The sequence below is a fragment of the Aquarana catesbeiana genome, linkage group LG06 (genome assembly GCF_042186555.1).
Source record: "Aquarana catesbeiana isolate 2022-GZ linkage group LG06, ASM4218655v1, whole genome shotgun sequence".
Taxonomy (NCBI): Eukaryota; Metazoa; Chordata; class Amphibia; order Anura; family Ranidae; genus Aquarana; species Aquarana catesbeiana.
The window spans coordinates 70,176,600-70,202,053 of record NC_133329.1 but is presented as its reverse complement, the minus strand read 5'-3'; the positions used below and the strand labels follow the sequence as shown (position 1 = coordinate 70,202,053).

Here is a 25,454-nt window from a genome sequence, read left to right as displayed (position 1 = left end):
AGAACCCCCAAACATTATATATATATTTTTTCTAACACCCTAGAGAATAAAATGGCGGTTGTTGCAATACTTTCTGTATTTGCACAGCGGTCTTACGAGCGCACTTTTTTTTTAAAAAATACCCTTTTTCAATTAAAAAATAAGACAACTGTAAAGTTAGCCCAATTTTGTTTTATATTGTGAACGATAATGTTATGCAGAGTAAATTGATACCCAACATGTCAGGCTTCAAAAATGCGCCCGCTCGTGGAATGGCGACAAACTTTTACCCTTAAAAATCTCCATAGGCGACTTTTCAAAAATTCTACAGGTTACATGTTTTGAGTTACAGAGGAAATCTAGAGGGCTAGAATTATTGCTCTCGCTCTAACGATCATGGCGATACCTCACATGTGTGGTTTGAACACCGTTTTCATATTCGGGCGCTGCTCACGTATGCGGTCGCTTCTGCACGAGAGCTCGGCGGAACGGGGCGCGATTAAATTTTTTTATTTTCTTATTTATTTTACCCTTTCTTTTTTTTTTTACACTGCGCCTTTAAAAAAAAAAAAAGTGTCACTTTTATTCCTATTACAAGGAATGTAAACATCCCCTATAATAGAAAAAAAGCATGACGGGACCTCCTAAATATGAGATCTGGTGTCAAAAACACCTCAGATCTCATATTTACACAAAAATGCAATAAAAAGAAAAGAAAAATTAAATCTCATTTTAAAAAAAAAGTCTCTTTAAGAGCTATGGGTGGAAGTGACGTTTTGATGTCGCTTCTGCCTTTATCTTACTGTTTTTACCTTTTTTCACATTTGCACTTCCTAACCAATAGCGCCACCCAGGTTTTAATTCACACACTTGCCATCTCAGTTATTGCAACTCCATCCTCATTGGCCTACATCTACATAGGCTATCCACCCTTCAGTCTGAATGTTGCTACTAGATTTGCCCACCTTACCAGCCTCTCATTGTCCACCACCCCTCTCTGCCAATCTTTCCACTGCCTTCCACTCACTCAGCGAATAAAATTCAAAATACTAACAATGCACAAAGCCATCCACAGCTCTTCTCCAAACTACATTACCAACCTCATCTCAAAATATCACCCAAATTAACCTATTCAATCCTCCCAAGATCTCCTGTTCTTTAGTCCCCTTGTCGCCTCCTCCCATACTCATGTCCAGGACTTCTCCAGAGCTGTCTCTATTTTCTGGAACTCCCTACCCCAACCTGTACTGCTATCTCCTACTTTGTCTGCCTCTGAGATTCCTGAAAACACACTTCTCTTTTCTGGGAAGCCAATTCCACCTCTACCTAAGAATTGAAATTGTACTTTCCCATACAATTCCCCAAACAGTTACCTTTTTTATCACTTGTCATTCATATGACGAGCCCTCGTAACCTTCTTGTATGAAATGTAACAGTAGTATCTCCCTTTATATTGTATCACACTCTTTCAACTGTTGGCGCTGTATAAATCTTGTGTAAAAATAATAAATAACACCTCAAAATAACCAGTCAAATCTAATATTGAGGGTGTTTATGACTAGTAGCAGAGGAAAACAAATAGACACATAATGCATAAAGATACAATTCTACAATGTACCAATAACACAAATAGTGGTGCAGTCCAATGGTACAAACAACTAAAACATGTAGATCATTACCCAAAGAACCCTGATTATGAACTCAGCAACATTTGACAACTTATTTACATTATTATGTAATGTAAATAACTTATTTTCAGTGTACAGGATACATATAAGTCATAAATGATAAGTATGCCACATACAGTATGTTACGGTAAGTAAACCTTGATATGGCAATCATTGCAACTGTTTAAAGCCGTTTTTAGATATATAATTGAAGTTGGTGGCTAAATGTGTTGAGTCCATATTGGGGTTCTTTGAGGGATGATTCATATTCCTTAGGATAACCAGTGTCTTTACCTCTGTACACCAGCTGGAAATTCTCCTGGAGAGGTGTAGTAAGAGACTCGTGTTCGACTCTACAGGAGAAGATCCGTTTTCTGTCCTCCTTAGTGGGTGTTATTGTTACTGAGCTCCTCACACTGTACGTCCCATCCGGGTCTATCTGAGGTTTCTCCATGATAACTTTGTACAGTATCTCTCCATTCCGGAGCCATTTAATATTAATGTCCACTGGATAGAACCCAGAGATGACACTACGTAGGGTGCTCTCATCTTTTGTTATAACTTTATTTGTAATTGCAATAGCTGGAATAGCTGTAAACAATAAAAGTCAGTAAATAGTAAAGCATAAAAAAAAAAGTATTACTACATTTCTATAGTTTGGTGCTACAGAATATGAAGATAACATGAATACAAATTACTGTAAGCACAGATGCACACGTTTGTGCACTTAAATACACAAATGAAATGCATATATTAGATCTGTTTTACCTGGCACAAGATTTGTTTTTCTGTCCTTTCAGTCCTGAGATTTACACAGCACAGCCATGTCTGGCAGAGATGACCTGATTTTTTTCTGCTTCAGTTAAGCACTTCAGCCCCGAAGATTTGGTGTTTACAAGTTAAAAATAGTTTTTTTTTGCTAGAAAATTACTTAGAACCCCCAAACATTGTATATATATATTTTTTAACACCCTAGAGGATAAAATGGCGGTCGTTGCAATGCTTTCTGTATTTGCACAGCGGTCTAACGAGTAGAGGTCGACCGATATGGGTTTTTCTCTGGCCGATGCCAAAGCCGATATTTAGAAATCGCGGTGGCCGATGGCCGATATATGATGCCGATTTTTTTGGGCCAATATATTAGGCTGATTTTTTTTTTTTTTTTTTTCCCTTCATCTCATAAAATCTAACAGTTAGACCCCTTTCACACTGGGGCGTTTTTCAGGCGCTTTTGGGCTAAAAATAGTGCCTGTAAAATGGCTCCCCTGCAGTCTGTGTGAAAGCCCGAGTGCTTTCACACTAAGGCGATGCGCTGGCAGGATGTTAAAAAAAAGTCCTGCAAGCGGCATCTTTAGAACGGTGTATACCCCTCCTCCACCACTCCACGCCCATTGAAATGAATGCGCACCACTGCCGAAGCGCCTACAAAGCGTTTCGGCAGCAGCGCTTCAGGGGCGCATTTAACCCCTTCTTCGGCCGTTAGCTGGGTTATAAGTGCCCTGCTAGCAGCCGAATAGCGCCGCTAAAATGACGGTAAAGCGCCGCTAAAATTAACAGCGTTTTACCGTCAACGCCTGCCCGCTCTAGTGTGAAAGCAGCCTTAAGTAATAAGTGATACAGAAAATGTTTTATATTTAAATATTTATTAAACAAAACAAACCTCCAATCAGTTCACTTGTATGTAGAATTTAGATTAAAAAAAAAATAACTATATCTTAAATATTAAATACACAAAAACAGGTAATCAAAACTTTTGGACGAAAAAAAATGGGCTAACTTTACTGCTTTTTTTTTTTTTTTTAATTTCATTAGTGTATTTTTTTTTTTTTTAAATTGCGTTTGAAAGACCGCTGCGCAAATACCGTGTGACATAAAATATTGCAACAACCGCTATTTTATTCCCTAGGGTCTCTGCTAAAAAATATATATATAATGTTTGGGGGTTCTAAATGATTTTCTAGCAGAAAATACAGGATTTTTACTTGTAAGCAACAAGTGTCAGAAAAGATTTAGTCTTTAAATGGTTAAACTGAAAACTTCTCCACGGAGTTCAGTCTATTGATAAAAAGAACCTGAAAGAGATACAAATGTATCTTCTTATCAGACTTGGCAGGCTGCCCAGAGGAGGAGAGAAGATAACTTCACACAACTTGCAATTGACTTCTATTACAGAAGTCATTTGCAAGTCCCGCTGAATCGGCTTTTTTTATCAGCACAATCGGCTGATGCCGATTAAGTAAAAAAAGCCAAATATCGGCCGATATATCGGCCGGCCGATATATGGGTTGACCTCTACTAACGAGCGCACTTTTTTTTTTTTTGTCATTATTCAATCACTTGGGACAAAAAAAAAATAAATATTCAATGGGTTCAACATGCCTCTCTGCAATTTCCTTGGGGTGTCTACTTTCCAAAATGGGGTCATTTGGGGGGGGTTGTACTGCCCTGCCATTTTAGCACCTCAAGAAATGACATAGGCAGTCATAAACTAAAAACTGTGAAAATTCCAGGAAATGTACCCTAGTTTGTAGACGCTATAACTTTTGCACAAACCAATAATTATACGCTTATTGACATTTTTTTTACCAAAGACATGTGGCCGTATACATTTTGGCCTAAATGTATGACTAAAATTGAGTTTATTGGATTTTTTTAATAACAAAAAGTAGAAAATATCATTTTTTTCACAATTTTCGGTCTTTTTCCATTTATAGCGCAAAAATTAAAAACGGCAGAGGTGATCAAATACCATCAAAAGAAAGCTCGATTTGTGGGAAGAAAAGGACGCAAATTTCGTTTGGGTACCACATTGTATGACCGCGCAATTACCAGTTAAAGCGACGCAGTGCCAAATTGGAAAACGACCTCTGGTCCTTAGGCAGCATAATGGTCCAGGGCTAAAGTGGTTAAAGTCACATTTTTTTTGTTGTCATTTTTTCAAAATGACAGTTTTTTTTTGTTTTTTGTTTTTTTATTGCATTTAAGTCCAAATATGAGATCTGAGGTCTTTTTGCCCCCAGATCTCATATTTAAGAGGTCCTGTCATGCTTTTTTTCTATTACAAGGGATGTTTGCATTCCTTGTAATAGGAATAAAAGTGACACAATTTTTTTTTAAACAGTGTAAAAATAAAAAATAAAAGATAAAATAAATAAGAAAATAAAAATGTTTAAACGCGCCCCGTTCTACCGAGCTTGCGTGCAGAAGCGAACGCATATGTGAGTAGCGCCCGCATTCGAAAACGGTGTTCAAACCACACATGTGAGGTATTGCTGCGAACCGTAGAGCAAGAGCAATAATTCTAGCCCTAGACCTCCTCTGTAACACAAAACATGCAACCTGTAGAATTTTTTTAATGTCTCCTATTGACTTTTTTAAGGGTAAAAGTTTGTCGCCATTCCACGAGCGGGCGCAATTTTGAAGCGTGACATGTTGGGTATCAATTTACTCGGCATAACATTATCTTTCACAATATAAAAAAAATTGGGCTACTTTTACTGTTGTCTTATATTTTAATTCAAAAAAGTGTGTGTTTTTTTTTTTTAAAAGTGCGCTTGTAAGACCGCTGCGCAAATACGGTGTGACATAAAGTATTGCAACGACCGCCATTTTATTCTCTAGGGTGTTAGAAAACCGAAAAATTTATATCAAATACTTACCGTAATTTTCCTTTCCTGATAGACTCCATGGCAGCAACCTGTGGGTTAGCCCCGCCTCCATAACTACCCAATAGGACCCCTCTCCCATAAATCTTTGCTCTAGGCTGCTATCCATGTTCCGTAACTAGCCCACTCCAGACATTTGGGAGGGAACTCCTGCTGCCATGGTGTCTATCAGCAAAGGAAAATTACGGTAAGTATTTGATATAAATTTTCCATTTTCCTGACAGACTCCATGGCAGCAACGTGTGGGAAATAACTCGCCATACACACCCGGGCTGGCAAAATGTTGAGCAAAGAACCTAAATTTATTTAACATTGTCAACCGACAATACTTGTAAACCAAAATTAATGGATGACAGAGCAGCTGGTTCAACACAGTAGTGAGAAACAAATGTGTTAATAGAAGACCAAGAGGCCGCTCTACAAATGATTTCATGCACGACATGCCGAGAAGCTGCCCAAGAGGTCGACATACTCCGGGTAGAATGAGCTGTCACTGCTTCAGGAGGAGCCAAGCCCTTTGCCCTGTATGCCCTCTGAATGGTATGCACAATCCAGGAAAAAATTGATCTAACCAAAGCTCGCATTCCGTTGTTTTTACCATGGGGAAGGACGAAGAGAAACTGTTTGTCTGAAAGGAGCCATCACCTTCAGGTATTGTTTTAGCGTGTGGCCTCTGTCAGGAGGATGAACATCCTGATTGTCTGTTGTTTTAAAAGTAGGAAGCACAATCTCTTGGTTTTCATGGAAGACTAAGGTTACTTTAGGGTTTGACCCTAACATGGGAATCAACACTGCTCTATCTGGGGAAAAAAGTCAGAAAAGGTTCCTCTGAACCTAAATTTCTATTTCTGAAACTCTTTTGGCCGAAGTCACAGCTACCAGGAAAGTAGTCTTGAGCATGAGGTCTCTTGTGGAAAGAGGTTCATCAAGATCTGATCTGAGATTGGAGAGAAAATCCAAAATGAGAGGGAGGTCCCATTCAGGGAACCTAGGTCTTCTTTGAGGTCTAAGCCTAATGGCTCTTTTAAAGAACTGACGGACCAGAGAATGAAGTGCCCATGAAACTCCTGTGAAGGCCAAGATGGCTGATACTTGCACCCTTAGTGAGCTGACTGCCAGAGACAGGTCAAGTCCTGATTGGAGAAAACTCAGTATGTCTTGGACTGCTGGAGAGTTACAAGGATTCGACCTGGAAGACATATGATCAGTGAATCTGGACCATATACGCTCATATACCCTATTTGTACTTTTCCTTCTGGCATTGAGAAGGGTCGGAATAGCTTCCTCAGGGCAACCTAGAGCTTCGAGCCTTCCCCTTTCAAGAACCACACCCTGATGTGTAGGCAGGATGGACACGGGTGTAACGTCGTGCCTTGAGACAGCAGATCCAGCCTGAGAGGTAGGGGAACTGGGTCTTGATAGCTGAGGAGCGATAACAGAGGGAACCATGGCCTGTTGGGCCAGAAAGGAATCACTGCTATGATTTCCACCTTCTCTGCTCTGAGCCTCCGGAGAAATTGAAGAATCGCCGGTACCGGAGGGAAGGTATAGGTCTTCTGAAACCTCCACTGATCTGAGAGAGCATCTGTCCCATATGCCTGAGGGTCTCTGAACCTCGAATAATATTTGGGCATTTTGTGATTGCATGGGGAAGCAAACAGATCGACCTCTGGAGACACTTCCAGGGTAAGAAGCCACTCGAACACCCCTCTGTGGAGAGACCACTCATTGTTGTTCATTTGAACACGTGAAAGGAAGTCCGCTTGTACATTCTGAATCCCTGGAATGTAAATCGCAGAGATGTTGGACAAGTTCTTCTGAGCCCAGCTCATTATTGGCTCCACTTCCTGTATCAGGGACCAGCTGCGAGTTGCACCTTGCTTCCTTATGTAAGCCACCACGGTTGTATTGTCCAACCTTAACATTACTGATGAATTCATTGTTAGATGGCGAAATGACAGGAGTGCCTGAAAGGCTGCCCTCAGCTCCAGAATGTTGGAGACAATCCCCTGAGAAGGGAATTCCATCTGCCCTGAGCCACTTCCAAAAGACAATGAGTGCCACCATCCCCGATTGCTGGTATTTGATGTTATCGTGACCCATGAGATGGGAATGATTGAATGGCACTTGCGTAGATTTTTCCCTTGAAGCCACCAAAGGAGGGACGTTCTCATGGTTGGAGTAAAGAGTATGTGCTGGATTTGGCTGGAAGAATCCCATTGTTGAAGGAACCCTTTTTGGAAGGGCCGTGTATGCCATTAGGCCCACTTCACCATAGGAATGGTGGCTGTCATTGTGCCAATTACTTTCAGGCACTGGAGAGCGGAGAGGTGAGATGACACGAGGGCTGCATGTATTCTGTCTCGAATCACTGCAATCTTCTCTTCTGGAAGGGAGATAGTGCCTTCCACTGTGTTGAAGTGAGCCCCTAGAAACCACAAGGGATTGTGTTGGCTCTAGATGGCTCTTCTCTAAATTCAGGAGCCACCCAAATTCTTGCAGGGTGGAAATGACTAAGCTCCTGTGCTCCAAAAGTTGGTCTTTGTTCTGAGCTAGGAGAAGTAGGTTGTCTAGATAGTGGTAGAGATGAACCCCTTTGACACGAAGAAGAGCCACAACAGATAATAGGACCTTGGAAAAGACCCAAGGTGACGTCGTTGGACCGAAGGGTAGACACGTGAATTGTAGATGCTGATCGTCTACCGCAAAGCGGAGGAATTGTTGAAAATCCAATGCCACCAGCACGTGGAAGTAGGCATCTTTTAGATCGATTGAAATCAACCAGTCTCCCAGATGTACTGACTGTTGAATTGTAAGTAAGGATTCCATTTTTAATTTTTCCTTCCGGATAAAGGAATTCAGATGGGTTAAGTCTATGACTGGTCTCCATGTGCCGTTTTTCTTTTGTATCATGAACAGAGGAGAATACATGCCTTTGCCTCGTTCGTCTTCTGGAACAGGGATGGCTGCGCCTTGATCCAATAAACCATTCCCGTAAGTTAACAGGACCTGCTTTTTCTCTTCTGAAACTGGAAGAGTTGTAGGAACAAATCTGAGACTTGGGGTGTTGGTGAAGACCCACTTGTGACCAGAGGAGACCGCCTTGACGGTCCAGTAATCCCGGATTGAGGGGGCACAGACATGCGGAAGCGGAGAAGATGAGCCCCCATGTGGCATGCCTGAGCGGGTCCAATCTCAAAAGGACTTAGTGGAGTCCTGGTTGCCAGAGGAAGCACCTTTTGTGGGTTTTTTGAAAGAGGACTGCCTGGATTTCCAGGACCTTGAAAACTCCCGACCAGGTCTGTAGCTGTCTTCTAGGAAATTAGCGTTTCAGATTCTGTAGGCGTCAGTCTTGAGGGAGGTAACCAGACTTACCCCCTGTGGCCTGGTTTATGGCACTATCAAGTTTGTTGCCAAATAGTGAAGTTCCCTCAAAGGGAATTCGGCACCAAGCTTGTTTGGAAGCCGGATCCGCCAACCATGGACAGAGCCATAAGGCACGGCGTGCTGAAACAGCCGCCAACATAACTGTACTGGCTTGCATGCCATTCCTGATGTCAGGTAAATTCTTTTTAAATCCGAATCAATCAGTCATTCCAAGGGATCTTTAAAAGATACAGTGTCTTCTAAGGGAAGAATTACATATCTTACTAGTCTCATGAGTGCTGCATCCACCAAAGGAGCTGACTCAAGGTGTTTCACTTTCTCTTCCTTAAAAGGATACAGTTTCAAGACCTTAGATTGCATGGAACTCTTTTTCTCCATCTTGCTCCATTCATCAGATATGATATCACCCAACTCAGAGAGAAAAGGAAAGTATTGTCACTCCTCATTGAGATGCTTGAAGAATTTTCTCTGTTTTGGGGGGAAGTGACAGGGTCTTCCCACTTCAAAGCCTCACTTACTGCTTTTACCAATGAAGGAACTAAAGCATATTCAAACCCCAATCCAGGATCTTCCAGATCCAATTCACTGTCTGAGATAGGAGCGGAATGGCGACTTGGCTGGGAAGATTCCCATGTCTCTTGTACTAAACCTTCTCCTACTGGAGGGCATAATGGGTCTGATGGGGAATCACGGGGTTGTTGAGCCTCTCTTTCCTGTAGAGATTCCTTTACAACCCGCCTCACCATAGATTCTAGACACTGGTCTGTACCATCCCTCTCATCTGCGGCTTTAGAGAAGCAGTGATCACAGAGAGATTTGTCTGCTGGAAAAGGCATCCTACACCCCCAACATGATTTTTCTGGTCTCTTGCTAGAGTGAGATGAAGTGGGATGAGGAAGATTTTTACTGCGCTGTTCAGATCTGGAAGGAGACCTACGATGGCTAGACCTGGAGGAAGATTGCCGGTGGTGTTATTTTGATGATCTACTTCCTCTATGAGAACTACTGGATCAGACCTAGAAGGGCTGTGAGGAAAGAAAAACAGAAAAGAGAGAGACAGAAATGAGCTAGTGTCCTAAAATCCTACTCTCTTCCCTTGCACAGGCAGAAAAGCATAACTGCAAACATACCTGTTACAAGCGGGCTGGCCACTAGGGGGCAGTGAGGAATCCATGGTGTCAACACAATAGGAAACTGCAGAGACAGCTGGCTGACCAAGACCTCATACCCCAGACAATAGAGCTTGTCTTACCTTGAACCGCTAAGATAGTTGCCCCGGGAAGTCGCCGTAGCACCCATGATCATTCCCGGGGATCTGTAAGCGTCCTACAACTTTTTAAAAGTGGTGACTGTGACGTCATCACCAGCATCAGACATGAGATGCTCGCACGCATGCGCGAACCAAGCCTCATAGTCGTATCGGGACCGCGCATGCGCAGAGCGCACGCCGGTACCCGGAAGTAACAGAGAGCGGCTGCTGGAATGCAGAAAGCATCAGTGACAGCATAGAACAATGATGCAGAGAAAAATGAGAAAAAGGTACAAACAACACACAAACACTGCTGATTTTATATATATATATATATATATATATATATATATATATATAAACTTACCACTCCACCTACGATCCCCTGAGCCGAGGGACCTGCCACACACACCGGACTTTGTAGCAGATAATGGTCACCTGGTAACAATAGGCAAACAGACCGTGCGCACATCGATGAACCAATTCCCACTCTTCAGCGCTACTCTGCTGTACACTCCATACCCTGCTTAACAGTCAGGGCCTATCAGAGGAACATAACTTGGCACTCGGCTGATTCGATCGTAGGGAAAACATCTTCAGGTAGGAGAACCAAATACCTGGTCCTACGGAGGAGGACAAAAAAGGAACATGGATAGCAGCCTAGAGCAAAGCTTTATGGGAGAGGGGTCCTATTGGGTGGTTATGGAGACGGGGCTAACCCACACGTTGCTGCCATGGAGTCTGTCAGGAAAGAAAATGTATAATTTTGGGGGGTTTTAATTAATTTTCTAGCAAAAAAAACCCTGTTTTTAACTTGTAAACACCACATCTAAAAAAGAGGCCCGGTCTTAAAGTGGTTAAGAGGTTCTTGTCTTTCCAACAACCACATGTCTAGGGAGACTTTTATTAGTGGGGGCTTATAATTGACCATCACTGTAAAGGGATTTTTATTAGTGGAAACAGAGGAACAGAGGTCTTTTAGGGTTGCCACACAACTTGTAGGGGGGAGGGGGACTTATTAAATGTTTCCCACAGGGCTCTGTAAAATGTGGTTACTCTTAAACTGCTGAGATGGTAAATTACAATCTTATAAGAAGTCGCAAAGGTCTTTTTGTTAATAGGTGAGTATTCAATAATTGAAGTCCAGGCAATTATTATGTATGCTAGTGAACTGGATTACGTAAGATAAAGTGAAACAATGAACCTTTTTTATCAAAGTGACCAAAGAACAGATTGTCGAGTGAAAATAGTGGCTCACGTTAGAATGTATCTTCAGTAGGAAAACACAATAAAGGTTAATACCCATCCATTGCTAAAATTCTATATTTTGTTTTTGGTAGAACAGGGAAGAGTTATTTTAAAATTGATACTTCTGGCAGATAACATAAGTTCACCCAAGAGTCAGCATCTAAACAACAGCTCAGCCTTCACCAGTGCACCATGCAAGGAGTGATAGGCCACCAGGTCACGGCCCTCAGGATGGCCTCACCAAGGTGTCACAGGATAGATTGGCAACAATGCAGAAACAGAGTATGGTACAGCAGAAGGTCAGAGAACAAGCATGGGGCTAGAGTAGATTCTACAAAAAGTAAGGATGGAGGACTGCACACTTTAAATTGAAAGCTAAAAATCCATCTTCTTTATTTCCATCAATTAAAAACTGGACATCAACACACACAGACCCAAGGTTGACGCTTTTCATGTCTTACTGAAGCTTAATCATAACAATTATAGGTTATGATTGAGCATCAGTAAGATGTGAAACACGTTAACCTTGCTGTCTGTGTGTGCTGATGTCCTGTTTTTAATTGATGGAAATAAAGATGATGGATTTTTAGCTACGATTTAAAGTGTGTGGTCCTCCATTCTTGCTTTTTGTAGAATCTGCAGCACGTACCGGACCTGCACCTGTGTTGTGTCTGGGCAGTAAGTTGTGGACCAACCTGGAGCGGCACATTTTTCTTTAGGTTGCTAAGACTGGGGCAGGCAAAAAGCTAGACCATAGTTAGTCTCTAGACGGAGTCTACGGCAGGTGGCAAGCAAGAGCATTGTCAATCTCTAGGATGAGGTCAAGGCAGGCAAGACAGTGTTAGAAGCAGGTAGAGTCAGCAGGAGACATGATTAGTATTGGGCAGACTGAGTTAAGCTTTACATACAGTATCTCACAAAAGTGAGTACACCCCTCACATTTTTGTAAATATTTTATTATATCTTTTCATGTGATAACACTGAAGAAATGACACTTTGCTACAATGTAAAGTAGTGAGTGTACAGCTTGTATAACAGTGTAAATTTTCTGTCCCCTCAAAATAACTCAACACACAGCCATTAATGTCTAAACTGCTGGCAACAAAAGTGAGTACACCCCTAAGTGAAAATGTCCAAATTTGGCCCAAAGTGTCAATATTTTGTGTGGCCACCATTATTTTCCAGCACTGCCTTAACCCTCTTGGGCATGTAGTCCACCAGAGCTTCACAGGTTGCCACTGGAGTCCTCTTCCACTCCTCCATGATGACATCACGGAGCTGGTGGATGTTAGATACCTTGCGCTCCTCCACCTTCCGTTTGAGGATGCTCTATAGGGTTTAGGCCTGGAGACATGCTTGGCCAGTCCATAACCTTTACCCTCAGATTCTTTAGCAAGGCAGTGGTCATCTTAGAGGTGTGTTTGGGGTCGTTATTATGTTGGAATACTTCCCTGCGGCCCAGTCTCCGAAGGGAGGGGATCATGCTCTGCTTCAGCATGTCACAGTACATGTTGGCATTCATGGTTCCCTCAATGAACTGTAGCTCCCCAGTGCCGGCAGCACTCATAAAGCCCATGACACTCCCCCCTCCATGCCTGACTGTAGGCAAGACACACTTGTCACTAGACATGTGCGCCATCAATAAATTTAGTTTCATTTAGTTCCGTTCCGTTTCATATTAGCCGTTAGTTCGTATTTCGTAATTCATGTCTGAAATTCTATTTCGATTCGTACGAAATACGTTTTAACTTTTCGTAACAATTACGAACATTCGTTATGATGAATTTAAAGGCAAAAATATACCTTTCTCAATATGGCAGTCGATGCCAATAATAGTTTTGTTTTTATCCGAAATACGAAATTCCATTGAAGAATTTTGGATCCGAAATACGAATCTTCGTTAGATTCGTTCACTATTCATTCCAAATTTCGTTACTGCAGAAACATGTGACTGTTGGTTGACCAATCTGAGGTTTTCTTCTGCTGCTGAGGCCTGCATTACAGGGCAGGCCCAATCATGGGACTTCCCTTTGTGGGTTAGTTAGTGTAGTGGAGCAGATCACATGATTATTTGTCTGTGCATCTGAGCGAATATCTTTGCAATCCTTTGTTTTTCGTTGTTCATTTTAGTTTATATCTGTTGTAGTGTGCAAGTGTATTATCTGTTAGTGTTTAGTTTCTGGTTTTATTAGTTTTTGTGGTTGGTTTTGAGAGATAATTGTTTTTTTTTTATTTCAATTTTTTTTTATTTCTTGTTTCATTTAGTTAATATTTTGTTATTTTCTGTTATAATTTTTTTGTACATTTGGTGATTTTGGTGTTAGTTTGCTGCGATCATTTCTTTGCAGCTGTTGGCTTGTAGTTCTCAATGAATTACCAGGGCGCTGTTAAGCGATGTGGTAGTTCATTGATTCTTCCTCTCAGTGTGAAACTGCCTGTCTGTATGATATATAGGCAGACAGCTTACACTGACAGTGTGCAGGAGCCCTGCATGTCATCAGCAATCTGCTGATGGTAGGAGCAATGCTTTCCAGGCTCATAAAAAAAAAATATAGCAAATGCACATTTTTTTTTACCTGACAAAAATGTGCATTTATTTTTAGGTCTTGTCTTCCCCTACCTTGTGACTGGAAAGTAAAAGGATAAACATCTCCAATCAATGAACCCATCTCTGTCACTGCTCTCTCCTATCTGCATATTCCTTATTAGCATATGAGCACATTAAAGCGGAGTTCCACCCAAAAGTGGAAGCTCCGCTTACTTGACTCCTCCCCCTCAGGTGCCACATTTGGTACCTTTGGGGTGTGAGGGAGGAGCGGGTACCTGTTTTTGACAGGTACTTGTCCCCACTTTTGATAGATCTTGCTACGGCGAGATCACTCAGAAGTTTGGCCCCCCTCTTCTTTATCCCTGCCACCGGGCCACTCAGAAAAGCCGCAAGGCTTCACTGCCGGTTTCCCTTACAGACAATGGCGATGGAAACCTCGGCTGGGGTGCTGACAGCGCTGGATTGCTGTACAGGCAAGTGTCCTTATATTAAAAGTCAGCAGCTACAGTATGTGTAGCTGCTGACTGTTAATTTTTTGCTGGGGGGGCTGGAGCTCCTCTTTAACTTCCCCACCAGAGCCAACGTAGTTTTAGCCAACTGGAGAAAAATATCTCAGAGGAGTCTCCTCGATCTTAGCACAGTTGTTTCAGGATGTTCTCTGACAAACCACTCTGCCAGCTTGACCCAGCTGTCAGCTTGATAATGACCAATGAGGAAATAACCATAAACAAAGCATTTCCACTATAAATACAGTGTATTGGGAAAATTAGGACAGATTTTCATTTCCATTCCTCTCAGTTGAACACCACTTTCTTAAAAGAAGCCCAGAGTGAGAAATATGGAAATGAACATTGCTGATTTCTCCTTCCAAAAATGCTAGTTGCTTGCCAGATCTTGACTTCAATACTTTGAGTCACTGGCCCCAAACACATGTGCTAGTAAGGACTTTTTAGTTTTTCCTGAGCTGTGTTAAAACCAAAAAGTTAACACAATTAGAAAATTTGTAAAAGGAGGTGAGAAACCTCCATATTGCTCTGGGTAGGTGTACTTTAACCACTTGCCGACCGCCGCGCGCCGATGTACGTCCCTAATTTAGGGACAGATATTGATGATATGGCAGCAGCTAGCTGCCATAACCCTGGTATCCCCGTGTTCGGCCAGCAGTTGGCTACATGATAAAAAGTGGTCTCTGCAGCGGATTCGCCGCAATCTGGTGCCCTCCGTCACTTACCAGAGCTGTCGGCAGCAGCGGAGGCGATCGCGTCTGTCCCTTGCCTGGGTATGGAGGTAAGTGACGGGAAGATGGCCCCCACCCGTCTCCATACTATAGCAGGGCGGAAGCGAGGTCAAAACGTCCCTTCCGCCCATACGTCTTAAAGTCACATTTTTTTTGTTGTCATTTTTTCAAAATGACAAAGTTTTTTTTAATTTTTTTTTATTGCATTTAAGTCCAAATATGAGATCTGAGGTCTTTTTGCCCCCAGATCTCATATTTAAGAGGTCCTGTCATGCTTTTTTTCTATTACAAGGGATGTTTGCATTCCTTGTAATAGGAATAAAAGTGACACCATTTTTTTTTTAAACAGTGTAAAAATAAAAAATAAAAGATAAAATAAATAAGAAAAAAAAAATGTTTTAAACGCGCCCCGTTCTACCGAGCTTGCGTGCAGAAGCGAACGCATATGTGAGTAGCGCCCGCATTAGAAAACGGTGTTCAAACCACACATGTGAGGTATTGCTGCGATCCGTAGAGCAAGAGCAATAATTCTAGCCCTAGACCTCCTCTGTAACACAAAACATGCAACCTGTAGAATTTTTTTAATGTCTCCTATGGACATTTTTAAGGGTAAAAGTTTGTCGCCATTCCACGAGCGGGCGCAATTTTGAAGCGTGACATGTTGGGTATCAATTTACTCGGCGTAACATTATCTTTCACAATATAAAAATAATTGGACTACTTTTACTGTTGTCTTATATTTTAATTAAAAAAAGTGTGTTTTTTTTTTTTTTTTTTTAAATGCGCTTGTAAGACCGCTGCGCAAATACGATGTGACATAAAGTATTGCAACGACCATCATTTTATTCTCTAGGGTGTTAGAAAACCGAAAAATTTATATCAAATACTTACCGTAATTTTCCTTTCCTGATAGACTCCATGGCGGCAACCTGTGGGTTAGCCCCGCCTCCATAACTACCCAATAGGACCCCTCTCCCATAAATCTTTGCTCTAGGCTGCTATCCATGTTCCGTAACTAGCCCACTCCAGACATTTGGGAGGGAACTCTTGCTGCCATGGTGTCTATCAGCAAAGGAAAATTACGGTAAGTATTTGATATAAATTTTCCATTTTCCTGACAGACTCCATGGCAGCAACGTGTGGGAAATAACTCGCCATACACACTTGGGCTGGCAAAATGTTGAGCAAAGAACCTAAATTTATTTAACATTGTCAATCGACAATACTTGTAAACCAAAATTAATGGATGACAGATCAGCTGGTTCAACACAGTAGTGAGAAACAAATGTGTTAATAGAAGACCAAGAGGCCGCTCTACAAATGATTTCATGCAGAACATGCCGAGAAGCTGCCCAAGAGGTTGAGATACTCCGGGTCGAATGAGCTGTCACTGCTTCAGGAGGAGCCAAGCCCTTTGCCCTGTATGCCCTCTGAATGGTATGCACAATCCAGGAAGAAATTGATCTAACCAAAGCTCGCATTCCTTTGTTTTTACCATGGGGAAGGACGAAGAGAAACTCTGTTTGTCTGAAAGGAGCCATCACCTTCAGGTATTGTTTTAGAGTGTGGCCTATGTCAAGAGGATGAACATCCTGATTGTCTGTTGTTTTAAAAGTAGGAAGCACAATCTCTTGGTTTTCATGAAAGACTAAGGTTACTTTAGGGTTTGACCCTAACATGGGAATCAACACTGCTCTGTCTGGGGAAAAAAGTCAGAAAAGGTTCCTCTGAACCTAAATTTCTATTTCTGAAACTCTTTTGGCCGAAGTCACAGCTACCAGGAAAGTAGTCTTGAGCGTGAGGTCTCTTGTGGAAAGAGGTTTGTCAGGATCTGATCTGAGATTGGAGAGAAAATCCAAAACGAGAGGGAGGTCCCATTTAGGGAACTTAGGTCTTCTTTGAGGTCTAATGCCGCGTACACACGGTCGGACTTTTCAGCTACAAAAGTCCGACAGCCTGTCCGACATACTTCCGGCGTACCTTCGGCGGACTTGCGGCAGACTTTCTAACGAACGGACTTGCCTACACACGACCACACAAAAGTATGACAGCCTAGTACGCGGTGACGTACACCAAGTCCGACGAGACTATAAAACGGAAGTTCAATAGCCCGTACGACACCCTTTGGGCTCCTTCTGCTAATCTCGTGTTTATCTCGTGTTAGTAGAAGTTTGGTGAGAGACGATTCGCGCTTGTGAGACTCGTATTTTTCAGTTCGTTTTAACTGTTGTTCAGTCTGTGCTTGTGAGGTTTGTATCTGCTTTTCAGTGCGTTTGGTCAGTTGGCATTGAGAAATCTTTGTTTTATTGTCCGCTCGTTCCTGATTTTCAGGTCGTTCTTCACAGGCCTTGCTGTTCTTCAGTGCGTTCTGTTAAGTGCGTTCTGACCAGCCGACCGTTTTGAAGCCATGTTACCTGTACGTACTCGTCGTCGAGCTCGTGCATTGTATGTGCTTGGTGCTGTAGTTTATTCTTCAGACCAAGACCAGTCCATGAACAGGGCGAGGAGGAGTTCATGGACCAAGAATTGGTTGCTCCAGCGTGACCAGTTCTGTCACATGCCATTGCTCCGTGAGATCCGTGAGAATAATCCTGAGGATTTCAGGAACTTTCTCCGGATGACGGACCCCGTTTTTGACCGTTTGTTGGCTTTGCTGACCCCCTATATCAGCAGGCAGGATACCTGCATGAGGCAAGCCATCACTCCGGAGCAGAGGCTAGTTGCCACGTTGCGGTACTTGGCGACAGGGAGAAGCCTGCAGGACCTCAAGTTCTCGACAGGCATCTCCCCCCAGGCTCTGGGGATCATTATCCCAGAGACCTGTTCTGCCATCATCCAGGTCCTGCAGAAGGACTATATTAAGGTAAGATATTTTTCTTTTATTAGCATCACATGTTCTTTTATGTAATCTTTGATAATGTAATGTATTTCTTGCTTCAAACACTACTTACCATCATTGCAATATAGTGTGAATGTCCCCTTTTTATCCTCACACATGCTGGATTTTTTTCCTGTTATTTTTTGTCATGCATGTATATTTTCCTTCAATAACCTCCCCAGCATGCAATGATGGGAACATATCCACCTAGTCTACTCATTTTGAATGTATTTTGTTTGAGTGTATTTAGTGTGCTTATAATTAGCAATTAGCTAGATTTACCAACCCCCCCCCCCCTAAACTCACTCCAAATAGTATGCTGATAATTAGCAATTAGCTTGATATGTTGCACTTTGCAAAATGCATGTGCACTCTACAAGTGCATTTGTTCCAGTGCTTTAGTAAATGAGCAGAAGCTCTGCTGATTTCCATCATCAAATCATATGCAAACCACAAAGTGTTTTCATTAATTGCCCTTGCATGTGATTGTGTACTCCTTGCAACATGAATGCCTTTTTACCTTACCTCATTTACTGTAAGCTGGTTAGCAACTGCACCTGCAGAGTGCGACAACTGCAGTCTTGTAGCCTTTTTAGTCCCTAAATTCCTGCGTGTCCTAAAAGTAATCTTTTTTAGGGATTTCACAACCCCCTAAAATGTAATCAATGTTCCATCAGAGGGGGTGAGCAATCTGATAAGTGTGCCTTTCCATATTAGTTATTCCAGAAGAATTAAATTATTTAATGTTATACTGATGCTGGGGAATAATGTTTTTAATTGTATAATTTTCTTGCAATGTTAGCTTCAAAATTAATGATTTTGGTTTTCTTGTTTGATTCCCCAGTTTCCTTCAACGCCACAGGAATGGCAGACTGTGGCATCCCATTTTGCCAGCCGTTGGGACTTTCCCAATTGTGGAGGGGCTATAGATGGGAAACATGTCCACATCGTGCCACCACCCCATTCGGGGTCATACTATTTTAATTATAAGGGGTTCCACAGTATTGTTTTAATGGCGGTGGTGTCGGCACACTATGAATTTTTATATGTGGACGTGGGGAAGAATGGCCGGATGTCGGATGGAGGAGTATTTGCCCAGACGGAGTTCTGCCAGCGTCTCCAGAGTGGTGGCCTGGGATTGCCACCTGATGCGGATAACGTGGAAGGACTCCCCTTTGTCTTCATTGCCGATGAAGCCTTCGCTCTGAGCAAGCACCTCATGAGGCCATTCCCCCAAAGAACCCTCACCCCGGAGAGGAGGGTTTTTAATTTCCGGCTGGCCAGAGCTAGAAGAGTGGTTGAGAATGCGTTTGGAATTCTGGCCAGCCGGTTCCGCCTGTTTCAAACATCCATTAATTTGGCGGAATACAAACTTAATTTTATCATTTTATCGTGCTGCATTCTGCACAACTTTTTACACAAACATTCTTTAAATTATATAGGAACAGTTGGGCCTGAGGCCGGACTTATAGATGACAACCTTACGGGCCTGGATACTGTCCGTACTGGCTTGGCCCCCCAAAGTGCCCGTCAAGTTAGACAGCAATATGTTAATTATTTTATGGGTAGGGGGGCCATTGCAATGGGCCAGGATATTTAATTTTTTTAAATAAAAAAAATATTGATGAAATCTGGAATTATATTTATTGCTTGCCTTTCTTTTGGGCTTTCTCCTAGGTTATGGTCGAGCAGTTGTAGTGCCAACTGTATTTTCCTTTTAAATGTCTAAATAAGCTCCATTGCCACTGTAAACAACTTTTTTACAATTATAACCAAACTGACACTGAGCATTGAAATAACAAACCACACATTTATTTAATTCCTATAAGGAGATGTTTTTATTAATCGTTGTTATGCATTCAGTTATGCATTTAGTAGAAAATGTTCATAGACAAAAATATAATGATATCTTAATAATTAGCAAAAATATTATTATATTTAAATATTTCTACATAATCCACAAAAAAATTTTTTTGCCTTTTTGATTTTCGCAAACAGGCTTTTTTTCATTTTTTTTTTTTTGGTTTTTTGGAAAATCAAGTTTTTTAATTTTTTTATTTTTTTTTTGAAAATCAATATTTTTTTTTTGTTTTTTTTAAAATCAAGTTTTATCTTTTTTTTGTTTTTTTTTAAATCAAGTTTTATCTTTTTTTGGTTTTTTTTTAAAATCAAGTTTTATCTTTTTTTTGTTTTTTTTTTAATCAAGTTTTTTTTTTTTTTTTGTTTTTTTTTTAAATCAAGTTTTATCTTTTTTTTGGTTTTTTTAAAATCAAGTTTTATCTTTTTTTTGTTTTTTTTTTAAATCAAATTTTTTTTTGTTTTTTTTAAAATCAAGTTTTATCTTTTTTTTTGGTTTTTTTAAAATCAAATTTTTTTTTTTTTTTTTTTTTTTTTTAAATCAAGTTTTATCTTTTTTTTGGTTTTTTTAAAATCAAGTTTTATTTTTTTGTGGATTTTGTATGTATTTTCTAGAAACAGCCCTCCTTTTTTAAATTATGTTAAACAGCCATATATGTTCAGCCAAAAAAAAAAAGAGAAGGCCCAGAATGGGGTCAGCAAAACAGGAAATGAAGGACATGATCGATGTTTTGGGCTTTCAAAAAGGGCATTTAGATTCTACCCAAAACATCAATCATGTCCTTCATTTCCTGCTGCATACGATCCAGCCGATTACGCATTTCATCGATCTCCCTGTTCCAGGCCATTATTTGACCAATTAGCCGTTGGGCACTGTCTGAGGTGAAATAGTCACTTCTTGTACCTAAAGTGGAATGAAACCAAAAAATGTGTTTAGAAATATGCACACATACATAGTTTACCTTACCATAATAAAGCTGTTGTCTCAGACACTGACCTGGTGGGGTGCCCATGTAGCATAATTCCTCCACATCCTCGGGGGTGGCACTGTTGCTTGAATCAAGCACAACCAGATCCCCTAAAATAGAGTAGAAAAATTACATTAAAGAAAAGACAGCCATGCATAGATTACCGTAAGCTGGTGTGTCAGACACTCACCTGGTGGGGTGCCCATGTCGCCCACCTCTCCTTCCTCCACATCCTCAGTGGGACTTGGGCTGATTTCCCAATCATGTTGTTTGGCTTGGGGTGGACTGTCTTCTTGTTGGCTGAGTGATTTTTCCCCTATGTGAAACAAAAAATTAGTAATCTACTTAGCACACAGATATTTTAGTACATAGTAATTTTCAAACATTTGGAGTGAAGTGGTTTGTGTAGAGTTCCTATTTTACCTCAATATTAAAAATTATAAAGACATATCGGATAGATAGATATCTAGATATCAATATCTCGAAATATAGTTAATAATCTTTTGATCTCTCTCTCTCTCTCTCTCTCTCTCTATATCTGGAACAAAATCTAAATATATAACTAAATGTAAAGAAAAAAAAAAGATAACTTAAAATATTACAAAAGAATGTTTTACATTTCTATATCTATCTATCTATCTACCTATCTCTATCTCTCTCTCTCTCTCTCGCTCTCTCTCTATATATATATATATCTATATCTATATCTATCTATCTATCTATCTATCTATCTATCTATCTATCTATCTATCTATCTATCTATCTATCTATCTATAGATAGATAGATAGATAGATAGATAGATAGATAGATAGATAGATAGATAGATATAGATAGATATAGATAGATATAGATAGATAGATAGATAGATAGATAGATAGATAGATAGATAGATAGATAGATAGATAGATAGATAGATAGATATCGATATATATATATATATATATATATATATATATATATATATATATATATACACACATATATATAGATAGATATATCTATAGATATGTAACGAGGTTTATTAAAAGATCGTTTGAAACGATGAGCAAAAAAATCGTATAGGAAGGAAAAGCACATGGAGCAGTATACAAGGTAATAAACACAAGAGAAAAACACGACAAGTACTTACTTTTTTTCAGCACTTTAAGGATCCGTCTGTATTGATCCGGCTCCCTGAGCTTGAGGTCAGACCATCTTTTGCGAAGTTGATCCTTGGAGCGCTGGACCCCAAAAGAAGCCTGCAAAGTGTCCACCACCTTCGCCATTATTTTGGCCTTGCGCAAATTTGGCCGTGCGTACGGCCCATACTTCCCATCATAGTCCTTTTTTTGAAGAATGGCCACCATCTCCACCATCTCTTCAAAACTCATATTAGAGGCCTTAAATCTAGGCCTCACAGATCTGGTTGATGTTCCAGCCTCCGGGCTTTTTTCGCTACCTGAGGTAGATAACATGTCAGGTGTCTCCGCCATTATTTACCCCACTACGCGCCGTAACTAAAAATGGGCGGAGAACATGAGTTAAAATCGAACGTCAGGGGCGGGCGACGCAGGCGGAGTTTCACACATGCGTAGTGTATAAAGAGGGCCCTTGCGCACGTGTCGTACGTACGTTCTGTGGTAGGTGATAGTGGACCCATCGTGACCCATGAGATGGGAATGATTTAATGGCACTTGGGTAGATTTTTCCCTTGAAGCCACCAAAGGAGGGACGTTCTCATGGTTGGAGTAAAGAGTATGCGCTGGGTTTGGCTGGAAGAATTCCATTGTTGAAGGAACCCTTTTTGGAAGGGCCGTGTATGCCATTAGGCCCACTTCACCATAGGAATGGTGGCTGTCATTGTGCCAATTACTTTCAGGCATTGGAGAGCGGAGAGGTGAGATGACACGAGGGCTGCATGTATTCTGTCTCGAATCACTGCAATCTTCTCTTCTGGAAGGGAGATAGTGCCTTCCACTGTGTTGAAGTGAGCCCCTAGAAACACAAGGGATTGTGTTGGCTCTAAATGGCTCTTCTTTAAATTCAGGAGCCACCCAAATTCTTGCAGGGTGGAAATGACTAAGCTCCTGTGCTCCAAAAGTTGGTCTTTGTTCTGAGCTAGGAGAAGTAGGTTGTCTAGGTAGTGGTAGAGATGAACCCCTTTGACACGAAGAAGAGCCACAACAGATAATAGGACCTTGGAAAAGACCCAAGGTGATGTTGTTGGACCGAAGGGTAGACACGTGAATTGCGAAACATGTAAGAAGCACTAACTGGTATCTCTGAGGAGGATTTATGGATGGCCACACAGATATACTTATCAAACTGTTCTGCATGTCTCTTCGTTTCCTACTGACCGTGATCTAGCTTGAGAGCCTGATGACAGCAGCTTCAACAGCAGACACTTTATATGTAATAACAGCGAGGACAATCTCTACAAAAACAGCTGATGAATACAAGCATTGTGAAAGCGGCAAGCTGCACAGAGATTAGTAAGCGGGACTCCGCACCTCAGCTCCAGTGACAGCTACCTATAGACCGGTGAGGTCTCTTTTCAATACCACCCTCTGTATACTGGATCCTCTGATATCTGATATAATGGGCTGCTTGATGAACCGCTCCAGCTGATGGTAAAGTCAGATTCATTTCTTAATCTTGCTTAAATGCTGTATAACATCTGCTGTGCCATCTTTATTTCTGGTTATCCTTGAACAGACTTCTGTTATATGGTGAAACTGAAGCTGCAAATGTCATAAACTAGCTTCACGGAAGCAATAAGGAATTATCTCACTACACTCGCACTTCACATTATCTATAAGATTGCCATTATCTGTCACTATACCATCCGTGATCGGGACTGCTTATTAACACTATCTACATCTACATCTTCATGGATTAAACCCCTTTGATCACCTGATGTGCACATCCACAATCTATACAGATTTTTTTGAGCGATCAAGATCTCCCAGTGTGTGTGTATGTGAGAATGAGTGCTGCATGAGCTTTATTTAGAAATAGGTGGCCACCTATACCTCCTCCAGACATTAGGTCTTTTTAATGTTAATTGGGAAATAGGGTTGTTTAGTGACATCTATATTTAAAATGTAGTATTTTCAATTTTTTGGATAGTTGTTAATAAAATTTATACCTTCATCACTGACTTGTCCTCATGGAAGAGTGTCTTTGTGGTTTTCACGAATTGTTTATAGACACGTGAATTGTAGATGCTGATCGTCTACCGCAAAGCGGAGGAATTGTTGAAAATCCAATGCCACCAGCACGTGGAAGTAGGCATCTTTTAGATCGATTGAAATCAACCAGTCTCCCAGATGTACTGACTGTTGAATTGTAAGTAAGGATTCCATTTTTAATTTTTCCTTCCGGATAAAGGAATTCAGATGGGTTAAGTCTATGACTGGTCTCCATATGCCGTTTTTCTTTTGTATCATGAACAGAGGAGAATACACGCCTTTGCCTCGTTCGTCTTCTGGAACAGGGATGGCTGCGCCTTGGTCCAAAAAACCATTCCCGTAAATTAACAGGACCTGCTTTTTCTCTTCTGAAACTGGAAGAGTTGTAGGAACAAATCTGAGTCTTGGGGTGTTGGTGAAGACCCACTTGTGACCAGAAGAGACCGTCTTGACGGTCCAGTAATCCCGGATTGAGGTCGCACAGACATGCGGAAGCGGAGAAGACGAGCCCCCACCTGGCATGCCTGAGCGGGTCCAATCTTAAAAGGACTTAGTGGAGTCCTGGTTGCCAGAGGAAGCACCTTTTGTGGGTTTTTTGAAAGAGGACTGCCTGGATTTCCAGGACCTTGAAAACTCCCGACCAGGTCTGTAGCTGTCTTCTAGGAAATGAGCGTTTCAGATTCTGTAGGCGTCGGTCTTGAGGGAGGTAACCAGACTTACCCCCTGTGGCCTGGTTTATGGCACTATCAAGTTTGTTGCCAAATAGTGAAGTTCCCTCAAAGGGAATTCGGCACCAAGCTTGTTTGGAAGCCGGATCCGCCAACCATGGACAGAGCCATAAGGCACGTCGTGCTGAAACAACCGCCAACATAACCTGGGACATCAGGCAGATGACATCAATAGAAGCCTCCCCAAGAAAGACGGATGCCAGCCTGATCTTCTGGATAGGAGAGTCTTTAACCGTTTCAACAGAGATACCTCTTAGGAACTCACCAACATTGCCAGACCAAGATTCCATAGCTTTGGATACTGCGGCTATCGCAAGTACTGGCTTGCATGCCATTCCTGATGTCAGGTAAATTCTTTTTAAATCCGAATCAATCAGTCATTCCAAGGGATCTTTAAAAGATACAGTGTCTTCTAAGGGAAGAATTACATATCTTACTAGTCTCATAAGTGCTGCATCCACCAAAGGAGCTGACTCAAGGTGTTTCACTTTCTCTTCCTTGAAAGGATACAGTTTCAAGACCTTAGATTGCATGGAACTCTTTTTGTCCATCTTGCTCCATTCATCAGATATGATATCACCCAACTCAGAGAGAAAAGAAAAGTATTGTCACTCCTTATTGAGATGCTTGAAGAATTTTCTCTGTTTTGGGGGGGAAGTGACAGGGTCTTCCCACTTCAGAGCCTCACTTACTGCTTTCACCAATGAAGGAACTAAAGCATATTCAAACCCCAATCCAGGATCTTCCAGATCCAATTCACTGTCTGAGATAGGAGCGGAATGGCGACTTGGCTGGGAAGATTCCCATGTCTCTTGTACTAAACCTTCTCCTACTGGAGGGCATAATGGGTCTGATGGGGAATCACGGGGTTG

General features: G+C 41.4%; 1 gene segment (V, D, J or C); it reads right to left on the bottom strand.

The window, feature by feature from the left end:
• The window catches only part of LOC141147980 (Ig heavy chain C region-like), a 40,908-nt gene extending 15,991 nt beyond the window's left edge, over positions 1 to 24,917 (bottom strand). The window contains 2 exon segments of the C gene segment in view: positions 1,941 to 2,237; positions 24,575 to 24,917. Coding sequence covers positions 1,941 to 2,237; positions 24,575 to 24,917 — 640 coding nt within the window.
• Positions 24,918 to 25,454: the final 537 nt, after the last annotated feature.